The sequence below is a fragment of the Danio rerio genome, chromosome 16 (genome assembly GCF_052040795.2).
Source record: "Danio rerio strain M-AB ecotype USA chromosome 16, GRCz13ab, whole genome shotgun sequence".
NCBI lineage: Eukaryota > Metazoa > Chordata > Actinopteri > Cypriniformes > Danionidae > Danio > Danio rerio.
The window spans coordinates 42,506,742-42,534,729 of NC_141036.1; the positions used below are offsets into that span (position 1 = coordinate 42,506,742).

At 34.6% G+C, this 27,988-nt stretch overlaps 2 protein-coding genes across 9 annotated transcripts in view; one reads left to right on the top strand and one right to left on the bottom strand.

The window, feature by feature from the left end:
• kiaa0319 (KIAA0319) overlaps positions 1-27,988 on the top strand; it is a 164,656-nt gene that overhangs the window by 38,194 nt on the left and 98,474 nt on the right. The window lies entirely within an intron of this gene.
• Positions 1,241-27,864, bottom strand: pnp4b (purine nucleoside phosphorylase 4b). The gene is made up of 6 exons (NM_205643.1): positions 27,788-27,864; positions 25,540-25,712; positions 21,325-21,428; positions 7,828-8,003; positions 7,535-7,725; positions 1,241-1,742 (listed from the first exon to the last, which is right to left on the bottom strand). The coding sequence occupies exons 1-6, from the start codon at positions 27,808-27,810 to the stop codon at positions 1,495-1,497; spliced, it is 915 nt and encodes a 304-aa protein (NP_991206.1). The 5' UTR covers positions 27,811-27,864; the 3' UTR covers positions 1,241-1,494.

The following is a 27,988-nucleotide window of genomic DNA, read 5'->3' on the forward strand; positions in this document are numbered from 1 at the left end:
ACACACACACACACACACACACACACACACACACACACACACACACACACACACACACACACACACACACACACACACACACACACACACACTTACACTATGGCCAGTTTAGTTTACCCAATTCTTTTATACCGCTTGTCTTTGGACTGAGGGTGAAGCAGGAGCACCAGGAAGAAACCCATGTGAACACGGGGAGAACATACAAACTCCACACAAAAATGCCAGCTGACCCAGCTGGGACTTGAATCAGTGACCTTTTTGCTGTGAGGCGACAGTGGTAACCACTGAGCCACTGTGCCGCCACTGAAATTGTCATTAAATACATCATCTAAGCTTAAATGTTGAGATGGCATATAATATAAATTCCATTATCCTTGTTATTTAAAATGGTGTTAAATTCACCAGTGTTTGTTCACTGTATTAGCTTATTCTCAAATATCTAAACATACCGAGAATACTCTGATTTTAATCTAATTTTGACATTGCAGTAATTATTAATGTGAATATTTTTTTTCATTTTGATCAACATCAATACCAATTTGGTTTAAATGTAAAGAAGTAAAAAGTAAAAACTTGTCAAAAACATAAGTAGTGGAGTAAAGTACTGATACCAGAAAAATCTACTGAAGTACAGTAACGAAGTATTTGTACTTCGTTACTTCCCATCTCTAGTGCCCTTTAAGGGCGTACTTGCAGTATGCTATCCGAACTGTGCCCAGGCCCGTTTCCCAGATTGTTTGAGGAGTGTGAGTGCTCTGAATCAGGCTCAGGCACGGTTCAGTTGACCGGCCCTGGCCTGGTTGGAAGAGGTGTGCCAGAGCTTGGTTTACTTGGGCTCAAAAATTCAGCCCGAAAGTGAAGATGAGACATGACTTTTACAGGACTGTTTCATTTGGATTTATTAATCATTCTTACTGTTTAATGATTGCAAATGGTCGTAGATTATTAAAGAGATTATTAAAGGGAGGTGTGTTTTGGCCTGGTTCAAGGCAACTGTACATAGTGTATAGTAAGTAAATATGTAGTAAGTAAGTATGCCCTAAGTTAACTGATTATTTAAATAATCAGTGGATTGAACATAACACCCCCCCACCCCCCCAAAAATATTTTGTTGATTCAGATAATTTCAAATGAGTTGTTTGAACAAAAGTATTTTTGAGTGTGTGTGATTGTATATATGTTTATGTATTGAACATATTCCCAATGATATGTTTAACTTAAAAAAAAAAAAAAAAAACAATTTCAACAGAGGGAGACAATTTAATTCAACAATGTTCATTTACATTGTTTATCTTTCACATTGAAAATGCAAGAAAATACATTACTGTAACAACACAACACAATGTGAAGCTAAATCAACCCTTCCCCAAAACACATTCTTACACATTCAACCAAGCAAATAAAGCAAAATAGCCACAACATGGTGCATTTCAAATCTGTAGTATACTATACTGTACTGCCTCATCATTCTTGATTCGGCTGCTTTGACTGACCCTACACAGCATTGGAGTACATACAGCTGTTGTCATTGATGGCCTCCACTTGGTGAGAGCGAGCAATAAAGGTTATGAGCACATTCTGGAGCATCTCTGCTCTCATTTTGCTGATCTGCAGCACCTCTTCATGATTGACCTTCTCCTCGCGGCTGTAGTCCAGAGAAACCTTGTTGGTGATGAGCGAGAGACCCATGACCCGCAGTCCACAATGCTTGGCCACAGTCACCTCAGGAACTGTGCTCATCCCTGACAAACAGAGGAAGACATCATGAAAATCAGATGTTTTTTTTTTATTATTCTGTTTAAGAGCTGCAGTATAATCAGATCCCTGGTGCAGCTATCAAACCATTTAACATAAATGACAGCCCAGTAACTTTTATACTGGTTAGCCTTTTTTCTGTAATACATAAGAATTACATACATGCTGATGTATTAACGAGATCCTATGTATTACCATCAGTGGTGGAAAGAGTAATCAAAAATCATACTCAAGTAAAGGTACCATTATTAGCCATAAAATGTATTGAAGATAGAGTAAAAATATCTGTTCTAATGTTAGTATTTGTAATTTGATACTTTACATCACTGATTACCACCAATTATTATGAAGTGTGAAATGGCAAAATATATTTTACACTGGACTGCTTCAACAGTGAGATTTAGTTCAAGGGTGGTTCAAGGACTCAGACACTTTGTGCTCTTCATAACAATGTCAAAAACAAATGGCAGTTCATAGTTCGGTAATGTTTTTGAATGTACTTTTAGAAGATGATTGCTAATGTGTTGTGCGGCTAACGTTAGCATTGTCTCCGAGCACAGTAACTTACTAGTTTCACAACAAATACATAAATAGGTTAACTCTCCATTTCTGTCTACATCTCCTTACAAAAAGTTACTGCAGTTTAATAAAAAAAGGAATGCTGCAGTTTTTAAAATGAATATTGCAGTTTTAGTTAACTTCTAGAAAGTGCAGTTTTTTTGGACACAAAAACCTGCATTATTTATGTGTATATTGCAATATTATAATACAACTGAAGTACTACAATACAACCAACTGCCGTACTACAACAATACAAATGCAATCCAACTACTGCAAATCAACTGAATTACTACTACAGTACAACTACTGCAATAGTAATGAAGTGATACTACTACCATAATGCAGTTCTGCTACTGAAATACTACTAAAGTACTACTGTGGTACAACTGCCATACCGCTATTGCAATACAACTAAAATACAGCTACAATACAACTGCAGAACAACTACTACTTTTCCTGCTCGGTGGACAATGGTTTCCAAATTAGGTTTCAGTTCTTCAGTTGTATTGCTGAAGTATTACCACAATATATATTTAATTGCACCTTACTGAAGTATAACCAACTACAGTTGGTTAGTTGGACTACATCTACAATACTATATTTAATAATGTATAATAAAACTAAAATGCACTTTTAATACTTGTGTACCTAAGTGCAATAAACAGTGTTGGGAGTAAAGCGTTAAAGTAATGTATTACATTAACATATTTTTCCTGTAATACAGCAGTGTAAGGCATTACTAATATATTTTCAGTAATATTTTACACTGTACATGTTCAGTAACACGTGCGTTACAACAAACTTTTTGCCTGCAAGACATAAACAAATAAAAATTGAAATTTATGAAATTGAAAAAGTTTATTGAAACTTTTTACTTTGAATGCAGAATGATTTCAGCCTCTGAGCTTGAGGTCCGAGGCCATTGGCTCAAAAGGAAAAGCGGAAAAGCAGCAAATAGATGAAAATGGCAGAAAGACCGTACATTTGGCGTTATTTCACTGACAAATGTCATAAGCACAGTATTACAAGTCGAGAGCGCATTCATGTAATACAAGCAAGCAAATCTTTTTGTTCATGCACCGGTTTCCTCTGCTCCTGGATAAAACTGCTCGCGAACTCGCATATAAGATGCTTGCGCGCACTGGCTGCTTATGTGCGAATGATCTGCTCTCACTCAGTCAGATGATGCAGACTCATAATTAGTGCCTTGTGTTTTCTCCGTTTTTCGTGCTTTTGCTCTCCAGAGATCCTCCTGTTAAATTAGTTATCCCAAGAATGTTGATATGGTTTATATATTGACATATAAAGACAAGAGTGATAAGTCAAAGCAGCAGAAATTAAGTTTGTCGGTCAGTGGATTAATTTAGTCTTTTTAGAGGCATATAGATCTCTGTTTGATCTGTTTTTTGTTTTTTTTTTCTCTCTAAGCAGACGATGTTTAGCCTATATGTTCATTTCTATGGTCTAAATTGACTGAGGTTGAGGGGTTGGTCCTTTAATTGCACTTTATATTGAGAGCTCACTTTGTGCATGACAGTTTTGTGTTGTGAACCACTTGAATTTAAAGTGAAATAAATAGCAACAATAAGAACTGAAAAAAAAAATTCTGCATCTTGTCATGGCATTGGCCTTTACATATAGGCCTGTTGTGTCTTATATGAATACCAAGCTATTCACAGATATTGCCAGACAATCACTTTACATTTACCATACTTTTAACAGACTTAGATAATTTGTGATTCTGACTGTCATCCTTTCTTGCATAGTCTTGAGCCTTAACGTTAGCATTTATATACTATATTGTTAGTAGCCTGGATAGGTCACCGTCTTTCCGCTACATCACGCTTTCTACTGTATGTAAAATGCTCTGCAGTACATTTTGTCATTTTATAAGTTCTAATTCTGTAGTTATTTTGGTGAAAGTAACTAAAAGGTAATATAAGAGTCATGTAACATTACAATTCTGAGACAGTAATATTGTAAGGTAAGGGATTACTTTTAAATTACAGTAACAAGTAATCTGTAATGTATTACAGTTTGGAAGTAACTTGCACAACACTGATCACATATCACTACATTGCCCCTCTCTGTTTATTTAATGTTACTTTAGTTGTGCTGCAGATTTTACTGCTGTTGAAGTTTATTAAACTGTGTTTATACCTCATTATACTGCAATTTTGTAGTTGCATTGAATTTTATCCATGTATATAGGCTACTGCTTTTGTACTGTTCTGTTCACCGCAGTTATTTTTTATTATTTGTTTTTGCAAATAAACTCTTAAAATTCTAATTAGAAAATTACTTGAATCCAAAAAACATCCCTGGAAATAAGTACAAAATGTTCTTGGAAAATGTTTAAGAGCAAACCCCTTGGGACACAAGTGCAGTACAGTTCTTACCACACTATTGGCATGTACAGCAGCATAAGATTAGTAAAGACGGAGTTTACTTGTTTTTACTTCAGTTTACTGCAACTTATACTGCTGTTGAACTTGTACAGTATTTAAACTATGTTTACATTTCATTGTATTGCAATTTTGCAATTGTATTTAATTTTACTGCAGATATACTTTTAAATAATGCTGTTGTACTGCAGTTATACTGAAGTTTTACTTCAATTTACCTTACAATTTTTGTAAAAGTGTCTGCTTTGAACATGTAAGGCTTTTTATGTGCTTTTTATGTGCGTTTTAATGTGCTACTGGTTATGCACATTTGAGATTTTCATGAGATTTTGCTTGTTTTATTGTTTCTATCAGAATAGTCTGTAAAGGCTCCGCCCTCTTCTAGAAAAAAAGCAGCTCATTTGCATTTAAAGTGACACATGTTTTTGCTTACACCCAATTAGGGGTAAATTGAACAAGCATTAATACAATATCTGCTTGAGTTCTCAGATAGTCATGTATTTGATATTTTCATAAAAATTGGTGGTCTGTTGTGGCGCAGTGGGTGATTGATTAATAAAGTCTCCCCAATACTCCATGAGGATTATTATGGTCCTGTTGGATAAACATGAAGGCGAAGCTGAAATGGTCCAGACACTGACCTGTACAGCTACTGAAAATAGTTACACCCCCCCAATGCTGCTGTTTGATAATCTGAGCTTAATTATTGAAGTCATCCTTCAGCTCATCAGAGGACCAGCGGTTAGGATAGTTTGTGTCAATCATACAGTTAGGAGGGTTTTTCAAATCACAGATTAACCTAATCTCATTGATTGAAGTGGCCCTTTTGGGTGAACCTAATCTCCATCAGTTAACATGTCAGGTCTACTCTGCTAATATGGCACATCTTTATTAACGAGCATAATTTTCATGAAGGACCAATTAAATGAGAGGCATTATGCACAAAGAAAACAGCAAGTTAAATCCCTCATACACCTTAGAGAGCGGATATCTGAGGCAGCACTGAGTAACTCAACAGTGTTATTTTAATGGCACTGAGTGACTGTTGGAGTTTTTAAAATTCAACCATCAGTGATATTAATTGATCATAATTTCAAGAATTCACACCTGCCAAATCAAAAGCTTGATTTCCTTTTTTAATAAATCAAGTAAAATAGATGCTTTGAGGAAGCCTTAGTATGCATTAAAAAGGTCATATTTTGATTTTAGGGTTCTCCAACAAAGTCTGATATGCATGCAAGGTCAAAAACACTTTCATTGTCTTATAATATGCATTTATTTTTACTTAATTATTCCAATGACTCTCATGATTTGTTCATTCATTCAGCGATTCATTTGTTCCCAAACCTCTCCTTAGCGTGATGCTAATCTGCGCCGATTGGTCTGATGACCTGTCTGTTGCGATTAGTCGTCAGTGTGCGACAGAGAGAAATTCCCACGATGGCTAATCAACCATTTTGAAGAATATATGTATATATTTTTTATTCACGACACACATTCACACAGTAGCAAAAGCTGAACTATTTTGAAACTCGACCCCCGGACGTGTGTAGGAACAGCTGACGGTGGACATAGCAACAACAAACGGCAGGTGATCGCGAGCTCACGAATGCATTTAAATCCATAAACAATGCATCACGCGTCACGTTTGCAACGTGGTTTTAGACACAATATGAGAACATAAAGAGTTAACCGGATACAATATAAGCTACATGGAGCAAATGCAATCAACAAAACACAATTGATTACATAATTTGCAAGCTAGATAAAACAAGGAGGCAACCATTTTAATCACACTTACACTTGTGAAATGGAGGAAGAAACTGATCCATGAACTGTGTACTGTAAAGTTCCCGCCAAGCTCTGACAAAGTCCCATACATCAGTAGTCTTTTCTGATCCTTCCTTTACCAAACGGCTGACAAATCCCCCATTGTAAGCATGTAGATTGCTGAAGCACTCGTCAAATAAATAATGGGAACACAGCACAAGGCTGGGCTAAAATGCTAAGGTATTTTTGCAAAAATAAACTTCAACCACTGACTCTTCTCAGCCTCATCTTTGGGTGGAGAAAATAACACTAACTTCACCTCACACATCAGAGCACAGCATCTTCATGACACGATTCAACCGGCATCTGGTACAGTGTTTGTCTTCCTCTTTTTCTTTCTACAGTGTTTGTGTGTGGGGCCGGGAGTTTCAAGTATATCACGTCTGCGCTCACAAAAAATTGGTGGGGCTTGAGTTCTGTATCAATGTCACATCAACACAGCTAAAGATTCATTACCCCAGCGAGTCATTTGAACCACTCTGATTCAACTCTTTTATAGATGAATCAGTAGTTTTAAACACAGTGCATTTTCAGATTTAAGCCTTAGCTGGATATTTCACTTCACTTCAGAGCTGTGTTACACTGCACAGAAGGTCATTTTCAAAAACCCACAATAGGGGCTCTTCAATAATTAATTCTAATTTGTTTTAAACCATTTGCTGTATTAACTAACATTTACCTTAAAGAAATGCAAAACATGATTAATTAATTCTTAAAGAATTATCAGAACTACAACTAATATTTTAGGATAATGAAATTAGCAGTGCATCATTAAAATTTTGGAACAAAAAGTCTAAGAAGAAAAGCTGAAAAAAAACTATATGATTATGTGTAACAGTATTTGATCAGTATAACTATGTTTTAAGAGTTTACTTGTATATAAAGTGATGGTCTGTTTTAACAATTTGGGTCATACACTTTCACAGCAGTAGCTCTGTAGCCTTCGTCATTTTTCTTTTTGTAAGCATTTGTTCAATCCATACCAACAGAGTCGCTCCCCAAGATGTGCAGCATGCGTGCCTCAGCAATGGTTTCAAAGTTGGGTCCACTGACCATACAGTAAACGCCCTCATGCACAAAGTTGGAGTAGCCCAGCTCTGCAGTGATGTCCATAACTAGTTTCCTGAGGTCTTTGCTGTAAGCATCAGACATGCAAGGAAACCGGATGCCAAACCTGAAGAAAGACATGAAATAAGCTGTAAAAAGACAGTGAAAACCTCCCTCAAACTTTGTCACATTATTCTGCTTTTTATTTTTTTCTCTGTCTTGTCTGTACCGTTCATCATTTGGACCACACAGCGGGTGCTGTCCAGCAAAGCCCGGCAAGTTAATATGGTCCTTAATGACCATGATGTCTCCCACTTTGAAATCCTGACAAAGTCCTCCAGAGGCGTTTGTTACGATAATGGTCTCCACACCCATTAATTTGAAGATCCGCACTGGGAACGTGACCTGGAAAAATTCACACAAACAGGGATTATCACTTTTAAATCATTAAACTAAAGGATTATTTTATGCGTTATTTTCCATTTTCTAAATGAACACAGAACAAAAGGACACTTTCAAATGACAACATATAAACAAAAATACATGCAGTATTTGTACCATAGTCACCAGATACAATTCTGATTACATTAAGTATTTAGATTTGATCAGAACCTGCTATACAAAACTATGTTATGGATTACCAATCTCACACATCACACTAACACTGTAAAAACATGCAGGCTACCACAAGTTCACAAGTTTCATAATTTATTAATATTGTCCAAACCCAAATTGATTTTACAAACTTAAAGGTGCTGTTTGTTAGTTTTTGACTCTTCTAAAACATAAAAATAAAATAATAGGTTTGCAGATATTAAAGAAGCATGCTAAGTTTATCTGAAAACTTATACTTTAACTTATACTGTACAGCCGAAGTGGTGGTAATGTAGTCACAATGTGGAGTGCACATTGTGTTTATTATGTTTTCTAATAATTCAACTATCCATCCTATATTGTGCCACAGTTAGCACATCTAACAAACTAACGTTTTACTGTATTTCAAGAAGTTTTTTTTAATTTTTTTTATATCATGCGCCTCTTAGTGAAGTTTATTTATAAATTAATTTCGAGAGGATCACATGCTTATGATTGTCCATGCTGGTCCCACATTACCTAATGCATGATTTACCAATCAGACGATTCCCAACTCACTTTAAATAACTAGAGTTTCTTACCCCAGTATCTTCGTCTTGAAGAGTCAACCCCACCCAAACCTACTTCACATTCTTTCTAGATGGGTGACACGCCGGCCCAGTGATTAGCACTGTTGCCTCACAGCAAGAATGTCACTGGTTAAAGTCCCTACTGAACCTGTCGACATTTCTGTGAAGTTTACTTGTTCCCCCTGTGCTTGCGTGATTTTCCCCAGGTACCCCTGGTTTCCTCTCAAAGAAACACGCAAGATAAGTACATTGGAAATATCAAATTGACATAATCAAGCTCTTAATAAGATGTATATCTCTCTTAAGCCATCCCTATATCTGTCATTAACCAGAAAAAAGTCGATGAAGCTCATCGAGATCTGCCTGAGCTCAAACTTCCCTCTCGCCCTGCTAATGGGAGGGAGCCCAGGGCTCGAGAATTGTATAAGCTCAGGGCTCTCTACTGAAACAGCATGCCAAACAAGCTTTATTATCAATCATCAGCTAACTGTGAACTCTTGAATTTCTTCTCATCCCACACTTTAAAATTAAAATAATCTTATGAAGACTGAAATTAAGTGGAGTGAACAAAATATATCTGTGGAATTGTGTTAATGCCTGATTTTTTTTTAAGCTTCAATTGCTAATTTCAAGTCAAATTAAAGTTAAAGTTGAAAGATTGAAGCTAAGTTAAAGTCATATTTTTCTTTAAGCAGTGGCAATAAACCTGCAGATTAATGCAGATATTAGAGAGAGATTTTAGCTTGTATGAATTATCTTTGTCTGTCTGTGTATTTTTCAACATTGCTCAGCAGAAGCACTGCTAAGCTATTTTAACTGGTCAGCAATGACAATGCATATTTTGTGCATATAAAATACAAACAAACACTAAATAAATCTGCACACTACCACACTTTTTGTGCATGTAAAAGTAGTCTTTCATTTTCATCCTGTTGTTTGATATATTTATTTGCTTGGTCTGTCTACCAGCAGCAGCTACAGTTTTTCCTTTGCAAGTGCTGTTTGCATTTAGTACGAATATGTTCAACTATATGGTTATGTATGTTTTATTTAATAGTAGAAAGAAGTTTCCATTAAAAAATGTTTCCTCCTTTCATTACAGCAAACCACGTGGTCTTGACACCACCCATAAACCTTCCAATCCTGAATGTGCCGTGGAATTCCACAGTGTCTAACCACAGTTTTAGGCAGGTATTAAATAAGCTTTAGTGATTGTAAATGGGATAAATATAGGATTGTAGAGCGGAGAGCCATTAAGAGAGGTGTCAGTGCAGGCAGGAGATGAATAATGAACTTGCGGGCTCAGTATAGCACAGCTCAATAGGGATGTCACAGTCTGTCAGCCTGCTCTCCAGCTGATGAAACGGGGTGGACGTGTCGGGCTGCCACCAAAAACACGGCCATTACAGCTGTGGACCGGCGTGCTGAGCATATATACGACCCAGTTTGCTTCCCTCTAAATCAAAGCTGACTTGTTTGCGGATTGTAAACTCTCCGAAATCAGATCGCTTCATATCGGAATCTTGAACTCTCCTGAGAGGATTGGTGTAGGTGCTGCGTTGCAGACCTATAGATGGCTTGTTGATTACCCGTCACCCGGGGTTTGATTAATGCGCACTATTATGTCTGAATGAGAATATGTCCATAAGACAATCTTGTTTGCCTTGGCGCTGTGTCATGAATTGGCATATATTTCAATTTCAGCGCAATCGCTAAGAATGAATTGTTCTTATTGATTGCATCAGGTATTTGCATGCACTGGTATATTCTGATTCAGTGAAGTAATGCACATTAGATCATTCAAAAATTACTAAATTCCTATTACACCTGCTTTTTTGGTGGCAGTGTATGTGTGTGTACTCCCAATGTACTTTGCATGTACTTTGGTATATGCAAATGTACCAAATGTCCCCACAAGTATAGCAAAACCAGTAAATGTTGATCTTGTGGATAAATATTTTTTGGTCCCATGAAGAAAAAGGCTCATAAATCTCACACAATGAAATATTTAGAACATTTCTATGAGGGTTGGATGGATTTAGGGGTAGGGAAATAGAAAAACATACAGTTTGTACAGTATACAAATAAATATGTCTATGGGAAGTCCCAAGAAAGATAACTGTCCCAGTGTGTGTGTGTGTAGCCCAGCTATTGCCTAAGAGTTTCATTTATTAATTTCTTTTTGGCTTAGTCCTCTTATTAATCAGGGGTTGCCACTGTGGAATGAACCGCCAACTAATCAGCATATATTTTACACAACACTGGGAAACACACATACACACTCATACACTATAGACAATTTTAGTTCACCTTTAGCGCATGTCTTTGGACTGTGGGGGAAACCTGACCCCTTGGAGGAAAACCACGGGAACACAGGGAGAACATGCAAACTCCACACAGAAATGCCAATTGACCCAGCTGAGGCTCGAACCAGTGACCTTCTTGTTCTGAGGCGATCGTGCTACTCACTGTGCCACCGTGACACCCAAGAAAAGAGTTTATAGAAAATAATTTGGTTTAAAATTTAAACAGTTACTCAAAATGATTGTGGTCATCAGTTACTCATCCTCGTGTCATTCCAAAGCAGTGATTAGTTCATCGTAAGAATAATAACGATGGTAAGATTTTTGCATTTCATTCAATACATTTGAGCTTCCACAAGAACCGATGAGATTTGTTTTCTCATTGTTTTGCTGTTGAGCCTGGGTTTGTTCATTGATTACAGTTTCTCCCATCATTTATGAAACAAATTTTTTTAGCAAGCATTGCTTTATTTAGTTGGTTTTCTCCCTACTGTCATTTTCAATACAGTGTTATTTTGAGGGCAGCACATTTACATATTCATATAAATGTCGCTCTTATCCGCATGGGAGGCGTCTTGATGTTTATCAAAATATTGCTGCAAATGTATTTTCACCTTATTTTTACTTTCATGAGAAAGAATTTGCTGTGAATAAATTGCATCATTCACTCATGTGCTTTTTTTTTTTTTAGCTGTTTTATGCATATATCATACTGCAGCCCTTAATTATTTCTTATGGACGCTTATAGGTTTGAAGGTTTTAAGTGTCATTGTCTTTGAAAAAATAAAATCTATCAGCCGGCAACTAGCTCTCTACAACTCTCACATGGTCGTCCACTGAAGCTAAGCAGGGTCAGTACCTGGTTGGGAGACCACATGGGAAAGCTAGGTTGCTGCCGGAAGTGGTGTTAGTGTTAGTGTGAACAGCAGTCTGTGTGGGTCCTAATGCCCTAGTATATTGATCTATACTGCTTAGTGAGACATTAAACCAAGATCTTGACTCTCTGTGGTTGTTAAAAATGTCCTTTGTAAAAGAGTAGGGGTCTAAGCCAAATTTACCCACTGCCCCTTTGTCCATCATGGCCTCCTAAGCATCCCCATATCATAATTGGCTTCATCCCTTTACCAATCAGCAGGTGTGTGGAGTGCGGTCTGGCGCAATATGGCTGCCGTCATGTCATCCAGGTGGATGCTGCACACTGGTGGTGGATGAGGAGATCCACCCCCCCCCCCCCCCCCCCCCCCAAAAAAAATGTTTAAAGCACTTTGAGTGTCTAGAAAAACACTATATAAATTTAAGGAATTAATAAATCAATGCTTTTTATACTCATATTTTTCTGAAAGTACGAATTAAAAAAATAATTTTTGATTTTAGTATTCTCCATTTATTTCCTATAGAGTTGGACTTCTGTGTTAAGCTGCTTTGAAACATTCTACATTGTAAAAGCGCTATAGAATTAATGATAAATCAACTGAACTTGAATTTTGTTGAAGTAAGTCTTCTTTTTATTATTTATTTATATTTTTTCACTTGGTTTAAGTAGCAACCTTATAAAAAGAAACTATTTAAATAAATAAAAGAAAATGATTTTCGCATTTTTAATTGGACATTTATGTAAACATATGCTTAATTTTGATGCTATATTACTGAGGTATTTCTTTAACTCTAGCAAAAATATCACTGCAGTCAGTTCAGACCAACCACAAATGGCAACATCTGGTGACTTACAACGCCATAAAAAAATCAATTATTTCAATGCCACTATTTGACCGTAGGAGCAGGGGTGGGGGCTACTTCTGGGGCTGTGCGTGTGCATATGTGTGTATGAGTCTGTGTTTGACACATTGAGCATGTTGTGTAGGCTTAGACATTCATTCACATATATGATTGATCGGCATTGTGTTGGATTTATTTATTTTTATTTTACTGAATTTTAGTATTTTCCCATTCATTTTCTTTGGTTGCTCATTTCTGGCCAAAAGATAAGATTAAGGATTTTATTTGTCAACCATTTAAAATTGTTGAATCAACTTCCCTTTTTTTCATCTGTGACAAACTCAGAAAAAGTATCCAAGTCTTGAGCTGCTCACATCAAGAGGACTATTTAAAAGAAAAAAAAAAAACAATTAATATGATTTTGCCCAAAAATGTCCTTGGGGAAGCTTACGAGAAATGGCTGTGAAGAACTGTATATGTTGTTTTTAGTAATGTGGTTCTGGTGACGCTTGAAATTCAGATGGAGAGCAGGAAGTAAAAAAAAAAAGGGAGACAGAGGATATCCATATCTTTGCGATTTATACCATGTTTCAAAAGAGATATGAATAGAAAATAAGCACAAGCAAGATCCTTACATCGTGAAGAGGGCCAAGTTTTCCTCTAAACTAAAATATATTTGCCTGCCATTGATCCGGTACAAACTGTACAATCACGTTACATGAAAAATACTACAGTAAATACTATAGTGTTTGGAAGCATCTTATATATAAATACTTGAATTAAACTGTCGTAGTAATCATATTGTTGCTGTGGTACGACACAACTGTAGTAATAAACAAATTATTCAATAGGTTTCAGTTTTCTACGCTATAATCACAAAAAATACACCCTAGTTTACACTACTGCTTCAATAACTGTTTATCAGTTTACTATGCTAAAGTATTCTATAGCATTCATTAACAAAGAATTCTACACATTATGCACTTTACTGTGTGGTTCAAATATATGTTTTTTATAAATTACCATAGTTTTTTCCCTATACAGATATCTTCCAGACGCTACAAAATAATAGATGAAAGCATACAAAAGCATGGAGACACAGTCTACAATATTATTTATTCATTTTTGTAAGGGGGAAAAGTGCTCCACAATAATAACCGTCTAGTTTTGTGGCAAGGGTTGCATTTCTTTTTTGTTCCGTCAATGAAGTTAACATCAACAAACATTCACCGCTGCTGCGCATCTCAATGTTCATGTCAAGGTTATTTATTCTGCCAAAACAATAGTAAAGAAATTGATTATTGCAAAACAAGATGGATATTTGATTGCAGCGATTACATGGCAGGGTACATTATTTATATTCTCCTGTATTTTGTATAAGTGTGGTGGTGCTTGCATTTGATTGTAATATAACTCATTAATACACATAATTAAGCCTGTACAGTATATAACTTTTATTGGTGCAGTCAGACGAGTTATCGCGTTTAAAAATGTTTGTATACATAGATGTTTTGAATAAATGTTGATAACTTGGCGCCGCCTGTTTTTCAGCTCGCTTCTCGAACTTTCTTGCCTTTATGAGCTAAAAACTTTGGAAGGCCAATTTAAACAATTATAATTAGCATAAAACGTAAATGTTTTGATGTTCTGATAGCGACTATGTAGAAGAATCACTTCCTACCCTCCATCTGAATTTTGCGTGTCTTCAATGATGTCATGTGAAAACAATCTATGAGTAAATGTCAAGCTTATGAAAAATAACAAATCTTTTTTTGAACCATAATATGTTTCAAAGTATAAAGCAACTGTAACTGAGAATAAATCTAAATATAACCATGTACTGTAAAAGATCCTCAGCCACTACACTTTCATTGAAGGAAATGCATTGTGATCACAATATTCAAAATGCATAATAGTGGAATATATAAACGTACTTAATGTGAAAATCCCCATTACAGTTCAGACGAGCCCTCTAAACGCATCTGAACAGCATAAAGCTGCTTTACTTGCTGCAGAGAAACAGAGGTCAGTGAAGGGCTAACCAGCCTGACTGTTCAATTACCCTCCACAGCACATCTCTCCGCAACAAAGACATCACTTAAAGCAGCAATAATAACGGTTTGTGTTAGCAAGCAAGTTCTGCGTCCCAAACTGTAAATGAAACGAGCTGTGTGCTCTTGTGGGATACAGTGAGCTGGCACAGATTTACTCAGTGACTCAGAGATATGAGTCAGCCAAAGAAAAATGAATGCTCTTACAAATGGGCTGTCAGAGTTTGACAAAGGATTTAATAACCAGATTGGTTGAGCTGCTGCTTGTTATGGGAGGGACTCCAGATAATTCTTTTATTGTTTCATATAGCCAGAAAAACAATGAAACTGTGTATTATTTTTGGAGCAAATGAAAACATTCATTTTAATATCATTTGATGCTTACAAGTCATCTCTAAAATATTGCATTAATGAGATCAATGCATTTTACCACCCCCATAAAGCTGTAATTGTGAATGGAAAAACCCAAAATTGAGAAATTATTTTCATACAGGAAGATATAGATGATTTTTCTTCTCTAGCTGAAACAGTGCCATTGACCTTAAGCTCATTTACATCTACTTAATATATGATATTATTCTGCATTTAGGATCCATGAAGAATTCCTTTGTAACCTAAAAAGGTTTTTTTTTTTTTTTTATATAATTTTTTTTTCCAGAGTATTTTAATTTTATTTTATGTGAAAATGGCACATATCTCTAACTTAAGTTACTTGAATACAATTTAATGATGACGGTCATTCATTCATTCTTTTTAATGTTGGCTTAGTCCCTTTATTAATCTGGGGTTGCCACAGCGGAATGAACTGTCAACTTATCCAGCAGATGTTTTACGCAGCTGATGCTCTTCCAGCTGAAACTAATGTTGACGTATCTAAATATAAACAAATATGATTTCTTCATTAGAACTTGACCGCAAGAATTGAGCAACATTTATTTTTGTTGTTTTAGTAGTAAAATATCACACAAACTTAATGAAAACAAAAGCAAAAATGAAAAAATAAAGCAAATAAAACTAAAATAATGATCATGACTAAAGTACAACAAAATATACTAAAGCTTTAACTACAATAAAAATGTTTCGAAAATATAAAGTAACCCAAATTAATAAATCAACATATATTATAATATATAAAAACTAAAACAATATTGATTGATAGAACATAAATCAGGCCCGCAGCCAGCCTGGTGAAAGGAGTTATTCTTTTTTTCTCAAAAAGTGGACCTTTTTGCAATTATACACCTCATTTTCTATTGAATTCTGAAAATTAAATACTGCATTTTAGTGACTGTCACGACTCGGCGCACTTCACACTCAAAGGGACTGGATTGCAGGAATGATCAAAACACGTATTTAATTACATAACAATTACTGGAAAATCGACACACAGGAATCATGGGTTTTCGTTTCCGGTCTGACGCATTCACGTGCGTATGAATAGAAGTCTATAGGGAGAAAAATGCAGTGTGACCGCAGCTTTACTTTCAATACCGGACAAGGGACTAAACCAAACATAAGCTGTGGCTACACCGGACTTTTCTTCCCATAGACTTCCATTCATACGCACGTAAATGCGTCAGACCAGAAATGCAAGCTTGTGTGACAACCTACCCCTTTTTGCAGCGCTGTACTACAGAATTTCGCAAGCTCAAACTCTAGTGTGTGGCGTTAGAGGTATAAATACACAAAGACTAGTGGAACTGATAACACACAGGGGATGAATGCAGGTGAAACTAATGAACATCAAAAAACGAAGAATTACATGATCAGAACAGAAGTACATGGAAAAACAGGAGTACATGAAACACACTGGAAACTCACATGATGCAAACATATAAGCACTTGGAACACAACACAGAACCTGACAGTGACATTTTAAGCACTATTCTGAATTAGCTTGTCTGATGGTCATCATAACCACATTTTTTGTTTTACTATTTTAGCCAAAATAGTAGTCAAATCAATTTAATATGGGCCACTTTTGGTGCTTTACACCTTTTATTGGTCATATTTTGTGTCAAGAATAAGGTCCAAGATTTACAATAAAAGTTTCTTGTAAAACGTTTTCTCTATTTATAAACAATACAGTAGCGAAAAATGACGTCACTTATGGCAGATTGTATGTTTTCTTGCACAGCTGGATGTTAGACTCATGAAGAATATTTGTTAGCATTGACTAAAACTGATCAGCAGAAGTCACATCAAAGCGACAGCCAACAGAGGATTCCGCTTAGCCTTAAAGCCTTTTTTGATGAGTTATTATCACTATTTATGATGGCATAGCAGGTAAAATAGGACCAATAAGCCCATGTAAGGGACAAATTCTGAACTTTTGTCAGTGAGTGGTGGGTCTTCCAAACCACTTGAACCCCCCCTAGCAAAGGGCCTGTAAATGTATAATTTTTCAACTTAAAAGCAGCAACACATTTCTATACATGATTGTTTTAATAACTAATTTCTAATAACTTAACTAATTTATTTCGTCTTTGGCATGAAGACAGTACTTAATATTTTACTAGATATTTTTTCAGAAAACTAGTATTCAGTTTAAAATGGACATTTATAGGATTAACTAGGTTAATCCTAAGCTAATTAGGCAGGTTAGGATAACTAGGCAAATCACTTTATAATGATGGGTTATTCTGTAGCCAATCCAAAAAAAAAAAAAAAGTATGGCTGAAGTGGGCTAATAATATTGACTTTAAAATGGTTATTAAAAAAATGTTTTTTTTTTTCTAGCCATAATTAAAGAAATAAGACTTTCTCCAGAAGAAAAAAAATATTATAGAAAAATACTGTGAAAATTTCCTAGCTCGGTTAAACATACTTATTGGGAAATATTAAAAAAAGCAAAAACATTTCACAGGAGGGCGAATCATTATGACCTCAATAGTAAATATACTTATATAACTGTAACACAAATATTAGGATGTTGCACTAGCATTAAATGTACAGAAAACTAAACTTGAAATAATCTGCTACGGTCAGTTCCATTTGCCATATATATGCTAAATGAATTCTTGCATCCTAATTGTCATCCAGTGTGTATTTATGTACCCCATCCATTAAGACATTAAACACAAAATGGTGTTTTGAAAGGCTGGAGTCTGATAATGCAGGGGACTGATGGATTTAATGGCCAGCAGCATATTAAGAGTGAAAAGCTTTCGGCGCAGTGGCCATGACAACTGATTGTAATGCATTGTGTCATGTTGTCAGGGCTGCAATTACAGTGACGGTCTCACCCCGGGCCAAGAGGTTAGTGATTCCTTGCTAATTTAGTAAAAAGTGGCTCTCCGGCCTCGTGTGTATCTGATAAATTATTCCCCTGGACAGGCTCTGATGGAGGAAAAGCCAGAAGTTCACAATATGCGCTGCGTAGTTGAACCCTGGTGTGAATTAACATGGAAAACATGCAAATGAACTCACTATTAACTGATTTAGACATTTAATATCTACTTTTATGGCTAGCTTGTTAATGCATTTAGGCATTAACTGTTAAAAATTGTAATTTTATTTTTTAACCCTACCCTTTCCCCTTATCCTTTAAAACAGAGTGTGAAGGGGAGGGGCTTCAAATTTACCCCTAAGAAATGGGACAGCACTACAACACCTGCATACCATTATCATACGTTGTTGCAAGCTCATATGAGATCTACAACGGTAACTGCTGTAGTTATTCAGTTGCATTATTTTTTGGTATTTATCTTTAGGAAGTCACCGAAAGCAACAATATCATGTTATTATAATGATATAATGTGGCAGTAACCTTATAACTGTACTGTGTATTCACATCATGCCATATACATTTATGTAAACACAAAAAACAACAGTAACTTTATACCAGACACTGTTAAAAGGTCATTCCCAGCCTCTAGACTTTTCTGTAGGAGGTATTTGAGTGTCATCGAGTGACAGATGTGAAAATTGTGGGACTACTATACAGGAGTTGTTATCTTAGTTTATAGATGGTGAAATTTACAGGCATTTCTTTTTTTTTTAAATTGTTAAAAATTAGTAATAATGCCCAAAAAATATTTGAATTTGAATTTGTGCATCTCTTGACTCGCATGCACAGCCATATGTCCAGTATCCTGGGAAGTTTTCATACCCCTTGGTTTCGAGCCTGGTCCTGAAATCTCAGTTTCAAGGGCTATAGCCCTTCCCCTTAGCCCTATGTGTTCAAGCTAATTTCTCACAGAGGACTAACAGATTTATTTTAGTATGCAATGACCTTTGTAGAAAACTTTCTTCAGGCATCTGGGACTAGATTGTTGTGTCTTGGAGGTCTCACAGTAAAATATATATATATATATTTTTTTTTTTTTTGACAATCTTTTTTTTGTCAAGTCATTTTAATACGAGTGCTAACCTAATATACACGATAAATGTGGCAAATAAAATAAAGATTAAACACAACCCCAATTTCTTAGGCCTAACGTTTAATTTAAACACAAGGTTTTAGTTTTAGCTACAGGGTTGTTCACTCCAAAATAAAAAGTCCAAAAAATAAACTCACTCTTGCAGTTTTTTTTTAGATACCGTTTAAAATTTGGTTACAAGCTATATTCAAACATATGGGTTGTATGGGTTCTTTTCCGTAGGGGTATATTTATACACATTTCCAGAATTCAGTGAAAGTCTATCCAACCAAAATATAATGGTATAAACACTTAAGAGATCTTTGGAAGACTCAATCACATGATGAACATTAATTGATGACTTTTATTATCATATCAACTGACTAGCATACAAAGCATTACAAAATGAAAGTTTTGGTCAAAGAAACCCAAGCATGCTTGCTTGAAGCATGAGAACCAATGAGCTTCATTCTTACGTGTCACATGACACATTTGAGCTTTAGTTTGCTGAAGTAGTTGTACCTCTTCAGAACAAATAAATGGCACAATTCATATAGATTTTTTAAATATTTTTTAAAGCATTTCATTTTAATCTAAACAGACATTTCTGTTCCTCCACTAAAAGTCTAGTGAAGTGACAGAAATCTCTTAGATTTAATAATAGTAATAAAACAAGTAAACCCTGTGGTCTCTTTAAAGGCACAGAACTGTAGTTTACCCTAAAATTAAGATTTTCTTACTGTTTACTCACACTCCAGTGATTCAACATCTTTTTATTAATTTAATTCTTCCGTTAAACACAAAACAATACATTTTGAAGAATATTGGAAAAAAGCAATCACTGATACTCAACTGGTACAAAAAAATACCATGAACGTCAATGGCTGTTTTCCTTCCCAGCATTCTTCAGTATATCTTCCTTCGTGTTCCACAGAAGAAAGCAACTCAAACAGATTTGGACCAAGTGGAAGATGAATAAATGATCAATGAATTTTAATTTTAAGGTGAACTATCCCTTTAATATAAGAGCGACAGAAGCTGTGATCAGTTTATTTCTCCTCTGCACCTGTGTTTTCAGCATTCAGCCTTGTATGCATGCGGTGTGGCTCCTGATTGTGACAGATAAAGTTAATGGCCCATACAGGAGGTAACAGCTCCTCTCTGTTTTCACAAATAGGAGCTGTTTACAATGAGGTCGCTTGTCCTTGAGCTGATGCTCAGAGGAACCAAAACCACTGCTCAAAATGCACACCATGATATATTTTAGTTCATGTTAAAATAGCTTTAGAATAAGATGCATCTAAGAAGTTTATAGAAAGGCAAGATGAAGTTTAATCATGAAGGCCAAACAGTTCCTGTGAAAAAGGCATAAAAAGCCTCGTTCAATACCTGGTTTTAAAGGAAAAGTTCACCCAAAGTGGATATTATCATTATTTAATCACCCTTTACTTGTCAGACACCTGATTGAGTTTCTATCTTCCCTTGAACATAAAAGAAGATCTTTTGAAGAATGTTGAAAACCAGATGTTTTTCCTACTATGAATGTCAATGGTAATATATATATATATATATATATATATATATATATATATATATATATATATATATATATATATATATATATATATATATTGTATATAGAAGAAAGAACAGAACAGAAGAAAGAAACTCAATGTTTTGTAACTACTTGAGGGAGAGTAATTAGTATTTTTATGTTTTGGTGAACTGTCCCTTAGATTTTGGTCCATCACAAATACAAGTAGACAAAGAAACCAGCCTGATTTCACAAGGAAATGCAAGTATTTTTTGTTTTGTCACGTTTACGAGTTTAGTCGTTTGACAATGTACGATTTAAAAAAGGAAGCGTGGCACCCAACCCCACCCCTAACCCCAACCGTCGTTGGGTGATGAGCAAATCCTACAAAATTGTACAAATTAGATCGTATAAATTCTTACGAATTAGCCACTAAATCAAAACATTACGAATTGCCATGAGATTGAAGTAACGCATTATCATTTACTCTTGACATTCAAATCTATGTGTAAGTAAAAAAAAAAAACTTGATAACATGTGGAAACACAGCTGAAGTGTTTATTTGAAGTGTTTATTTGAAGTGTGTATTTGAGCTTACCTTACACAATGAATAGCCCTCGTAGAGATGAAACCTTCCTTGCATGAAGACACACGACTTGCCTTTTATTTGACCAAATACCAGACACCCTTCATGGCCAGGAACTATGAAAGAAACAAACATATGAGTGGACAAACAAGCTTACTGTCTTTTGTTGTGGCTGTTGTTCTGTTATTAAAGAATTATGTGCAATGACAAAAAAAAACGGCAACAAATTAAGAAACGATCTTTATCTGTTTGACAGCACACATGCTGCAAATCCTCAAAACGCAAACACATTTTTAAAAAGCATGCTTTTTTATTTTTACACAATAAAAGCAGTTATAAAATCTTCAAAAAACATTAAGGTCATAATTATTAGCCCCTTTAAGCTATATATTTTTTTAACCTAATTAACCTAGTTAAACCTTTAAATGTCACTTTAAGCTGTATAGAAGTGTCTTGACAAATATCTAGTAAAATATTCTGTACTGTCATCATGGCAAAGATCAAATAAATCGGTTATTAGAAATGAGTTTTTAAAACTGTTTGAGTAATTTACCCACAAAGCCATCATTCAGTCATAAGTGACGCATGATGTTGGGAAATCATTTTTAATCATTTCCTCTTATTATTAAAGTTTAAATGGTGCTATATATAATGTATAAACACTATTACATTACACTTATTATCACAAACTCTTTGCTTTAATGTGTTTTTAATGTTTGAAAAAAATAAAATGCAAAATTTTAAATATATATACAATATTGAGGTGTTAAGATTTTAATAGATAAGTAAATATGTCTAATTTTACATTCTTATTTGGTCACACTTAATCGCCAGGTAATAAGTGACTAGTTAATAGTAAAAATTGGTATTTAAACTAAAGCATTCTCTTAATATTTTTGGCATTTAAATTGTTGATGCACAGAAAGATAATTTAGTTAATGTCTTCTATTAGATATGTCCATTAGATACTTTACATTAGAGTTTTCATGAATGAACCCTCCCCCCAATAAACTCTTATGTTGATTATTATTTGTTGCTCTGTGATGTATGAATCGGTCAGGTTATAAAATGCAGTGTAATAGACTCTTAATCTGTCTTTACCTGATAAACAGCCTCCTACTTTTATGCTTTGCTCTCTCCCTAATATATGAAGTCTTCCTAAGGGGTTATTCTTCTAATGCATAACCTCTCAGTAATGAGTAAATAAAGCATCAGATGCTGTCACTGATAACAGATGCCAGCAAATCCTTTTTTTTTTTCTTCTTCTCTGTATTATAACATCAGCTGAGTAATGATCGTCCCTGAGTCTCAGAGATCCTGCTGGCTTGGCTGTATTGATAAGTTCATCGATTTGCATTTGCATGTTCACTTTTTTGCTCATTCAACTTCAAAGTTGCTATCTGCTGTTTAGGGATGATGCTGGTGTCATAATAGATGGCATTAGTAAGACTGATTGTGTACCATTAGGGTACAAACAGGTGGAGCAAATATTGTTTTCTGAAATTATGAGCTGGTAGGAGGCTGCCGTTTGTTTGTGGCTTCAGGAACTTACTTTGACATGTGAACGGGCCAACTGAGCACAGTGAATGGGAGCTTATGTAAATGTAACCTTGAATTTTGGCTGATGAGATGCGTTTGGCCCTAAAACCTGCAGCGTAATGAGGTTCTGCTGGAATAATAGCTTTTTTTTTCAGGGGCCGATTCCTCTTTTCTTGCGTGAGCATTGACGAATGGCTCTGAGAAATAATAATAAAAAAAAAAAACTTACTGTGAGAGAGAGAGGGGAGGGGGTTATTACACTCACTGTGAAATGTATTTCCTCTAACATTGTAAAATTAAACGAGTAAATGAACATTTCGGGGCATGCAGCCTGGCCTTTATTGTTGCTGTTTTTATAAATTACATTGTCACAGAATTTGGAAAAACAACAAGTTTGAGGAAATGCCTGAGATTAATTTAGTAATGTTTAGTAATTTTAAATCTATTTACATATTATTATATACAATACTATACACTGTACACATTCAGAAATAAAGATTTTAAAATCTGTCACTGGGATGGTAAAGGGACACTTTTGTACCCTCAATAAATAAATAAATAAATATATATATATATATATATATATATATATATATATATATATATATATATATATATATATATATATATATATATATATATATATATATATATATATATAGTTAATTAACAAAAATATATATATTTATAGTTAATTAACAATATATATGTGTATATATATGTATGTGTATATATATGTATGTATATGTATTGTTTTCAATTATCTATGCATGCTAACTAATTTATGTAGACATGATTTTATATTTTGACTTAATTTAACTCTAATTTATCTGTATATGAGTATATTGTCAATTCTGTAAATGTTTAATGTCTTAAACTGTCACTCATTCATGTGACATGAATTTTAAGACTCTCCTACATTTTTATATCAAACTATAGGGTGCTGTGATTGAATTCGGGTAGATTTGATTTTGATTTGACACTTGGTGATTTGCATGACTGATGCAATAGGCAATGTGGACAATTTATTATAAAAAAAGGAGCAGAGTCTTTCCGTAGTTCTCATTATTCAAGCTGTCAGTCATTTCTCTGTTGGTCCCCATAAATCGGCACATTTAAATTATGAAGTGGATTAGAAAAAGAATGACAACACAAATGGGTTTTAAGACCCTTATTAAACATTCCCTTAATTGCAAGTGCTCTTTTTTCTTTAGCCATCAGTCAAGTACACACACACACACGCACACACACACACACACACACACACACACACACACACACTCACACACTCACACAGACACTTACACATGCATACATACACACACATATACATACGCACACGCTCTTTACCTGCTAAAGGTAGTACAAATATCATTTGATGCATCTGAACACTTCTCAAGATTATTCACCTCACTGTATAAATATTTAAACCTGTCTAAGATATCATAGTATAAACTCCCTGTGGCAGATATTAGGGGCTATTTTTGTTCCAGTCATGATATTTTATTCATAGGCAGTACTTACTCATTTTGTAGCTCATATTACCAGGAACTGGGCATAATTTGTTAACCATACAATACTATGAGGGACAGAAAGAAAACCTCTGTGCTTTCAGATTCGCTCTGTGCATTAGCAACAACTCCTGTATCTGTCTAGTGGATTTTATTATAGACTCTACTCATACTGACTGAATGACCGTATTAACAAAAGAACATCCACTGATGTCATCATTTCCTTTATTACAGAAAATGCAAAGTTGAGTATTTTTAAACAGTGCTGCTATAGCATTGGACTGAGAAAAAAAAAAGAAATGACTAAAGAAAAAAAGACTAAAATAAAATAGGAAAGGACAAAAGAGACGATGAACAGACAACTAAGGATTGCACACTAAGTAAAAGAAAGCACTGGTAGATAAAAGACTTATAAGACAGAGACCAAAAAAGTGACAAAATAATGGACAAAAGGCATCAGTTAAAGGATAAAATAATTAAAAAGGAAAGAATAAATGAAAAAGTGACCAAGAAAGATAAAAAAGAGGAAAAAGAGAAAGAGGAAAAAAGGAAAACAGGCAGAAGAAAATGAGAGAAAGACAGACATGAAAGAAAAGAGAAAGGATCATTGAACTACTGAAAGAAAGAAGGATGAATGAAAGGGAGAAAGAGAAGGACAAACAAAAGAGAAAAGGAACACTCAAATGACTTGCTGCGTGTTTAAACTACTTATTTTAAACAACTCAATTGTTTTGTTCAATCCACTTAAATTTGCTAAATTAATTAAGTTAACTGAATCGATTTATGTTAGAACAACATGAAGGAATTGTGTGGAGCAATGAGGAAAAACAAAAGAGGGAAAGATGAAAAGAAAGAAAGGACGAATGAAAGCAAATGAAAGAAGACAAAAGAAGTGACAAGGATAGAATGATAAAGATGAAGACACAAAAATAAATGACACAGAATGAAAGCAAAGATAAGAAGGATGAAAATAGAAAATAGAGGCCAGAAGTAAGACGTTAAGATAAAAGAAAGGCCAAAAGAAAGAATTTAAAGTGAACGGTTTCTTTCATTTGTGTTAAATATTCTATTATGTAAATAAGTAAATAAAAAAAAAAAAAATATATATATATATATATATATATACTGTATGTATATATATATATATATATATATATATATATGCAGTATTCTGTACCTGTGCTGACTGGGAAGTTGGGAATGTCTTCGTAGCGGAAGCTCTGTTTGTTGGGTACATTGTCAGCCAGGAGACCCAGTCCAGATCCACACACAACGGCGATCTTCGGCCTGTGTCTTGTCCTGCTCAGCAGCCATTCTGTGGTCAGTTTGCAGTCATCAAACGAGCAGCAGCTAATTTAAAGAAATAAACCATCATACATTACCACACTGATAACAGCTCAAATAGTTGATGTTTTAATGATCATCAACCCATTTTTCTGCTAATTTAACAATTTCAAAGTATTAATATAAATTCTTAAAGGGTATTTTAAATGTAAGAAATTGTGTTTCTGTGTGATATTTTAGTTATTTAATTAACTTTTAAATATTGGTGGTGTTTAATTTATCTATAGAAATATTTTTTGGAAAATTATAGTTTAGCTTGAGGAATATATGAGAGAATATGCACAACATATTATAAATAAGGTTTATGTGTCATACTATTTGCTAATTTTTTCCTATTTTAAGTATGCGTTAAATAACAATAAACAAGTTTGTGAGCCAATTTAGCATCTTACTTTAAGAATGTTATTTAGAGTAATTAAATGTCTTGCTTGGCACGGTGGTTAGCACTGTCGCCTCACAGCAAGAAGATTGCTGGTTCTATTTTCGTGGGTTTCCATCGGGTGCTCCGGTTTCGCCCACAGTCCAAAGACATGCATTATAGGTGAATTAAATTAACTAAATTCTCCATAGTGTATGAATGTGTGTATGAATGAGTGTATATGTTTGTTTTCCAGTACTTTGGCCGGAAGTGAAGCCGCTGTGTAAAACATTTGCTGGAATAGTTGGTGGTTCATTCAGCTGTGGCTAAGCCAAAAGAAAATAAATTAATAAATGGTCTGTGATCAGATATTGATAACGGAAATACAGAACAAACGTAAACGTTACATTCAGTAATACAGAACATTCCATAAGACATTACATAACATTACATAAGCATTCATTAAATACACTGATAAAATCAAACATGTAAGGTGCATCCCACATCGCATATCTATACACTATTTATACTACAAAATGGTGTAGAATAGTGTAAGCAGTGTGTTCACACTGAAAACTCTAAAAAGTGCACTTTAATTACCCGGATGATGCACTTATTCAATCGGTAAAATTAAGTGTGGAATGTTGGACTCGTTTAACGACCACAGCTTTGCTCAAATAGCGGAAGGGGCGGAGCTATCGGGTGGACATTTGGATTACTTTGTTTATTTTGATTGTGAAAGCAAAATTCTCCTATGAGAGTGATTTATACCGCCTCTCGTTGGTGAGTGCAGTTATACTCATGGCAGATGTTTTTTGGGAGTTTGGTAATTTATTTTACTTATTTAGTCAACTGTCAAACGTCATCTGCGAAATGGTTTGAATTTCCACTTAGTAAAAATAAGTTAGTGTTTCATTTGAGACGACACTATATAAACTATGCTGTTGAGTGTGTAAATGCATAAGTGCATAGTGTATAGCGTGCCATTTAGGACGCAGCTGTTGTAATATAATGGTGTATAAATATTTTCCTCTGGGAAATTGCAAGCAAACGTTACAAAAAGTAAAATGTGATTGCAATTTTGATGCATTTTCATCAACTGCTATGTAAAAATCTGCATTATTTTTATTACATCCCAAAATTCTTAAAAGCCGATATGAATATGTATCAGCATATAAAGCACAGTAAATTAGCTAATATTAATTAAACCTCTGAGAGAACTCTGGAAGGGAAAAAAATTACAGTGAAAATGAAAAAAAAAAAAAAAAAAAAAAAAAATATATATATATATATATATATATATATATATATATATATATATATATATATATATATAGATAGATAGATAGATAGATAGATAGATAGATATAGATATGTAGATAGATATGTAGATAGATATATAGATAAATATATAGATAGATATAAAATAAACGGACACTATTACAGCTTCTAAATAGAATGCAAAACCCCAAATTTTGTTTAGCTTAATCCTGCACCTTATTGTGACACTGTTGTGTTTGGTAGCCCTGGCACTTCCTAATTTTATTTAATGCATGACAAATCTTCCATGGGGTTAAAATCTGACCTTAAATCACAATCAAATTCAGTCTTTTAGCTCAGTAAACACATAAACATCAAAGAATGATCCAATGTCCATTATGTATAATATATCAAAAATATATGAAACTAAATATATAATTTTAGACATAAAACAGAACTTTACCATGCGTTTTCCTTTGTGTGCATGATCTCGGGTAATCACAGGCTGACAGCAGCACCTGGAAAAGTGTGTACTTGTCCTGTGAGAACAGATAAGAGAGGGAACGATAACCTCACAGAGGACTATAAAGGTCTCGTCTCATTGGCTGCAAAAATGGCAAGAGCAGGAAATCTCCATTTTCTTTCCAAGAAATGATATGACTCT

Bases quoted from the DNA above. Each gene is read 5' to 3' on its own strand.
- pnp4b (NM_205643.1), bottom strand. From the start codon at position 27,810: ATGCACACAAAGGAAAACGCATG. The intron at 21,429-25,539 runs GTACAGAATACT...TTTCTTTCATAG, and splicing joins CAACTTCCCAGTCAGCACAG to TTCCTGGCCATGAAGGGTGT. The intron at 1,743-7,534 runs GTATGGATTGAA...TCTGTTTGTCAG, and splicing joins CTTGGGGAGCGACTCTGTTG to GGATGAGCACAGTTCCTGAG.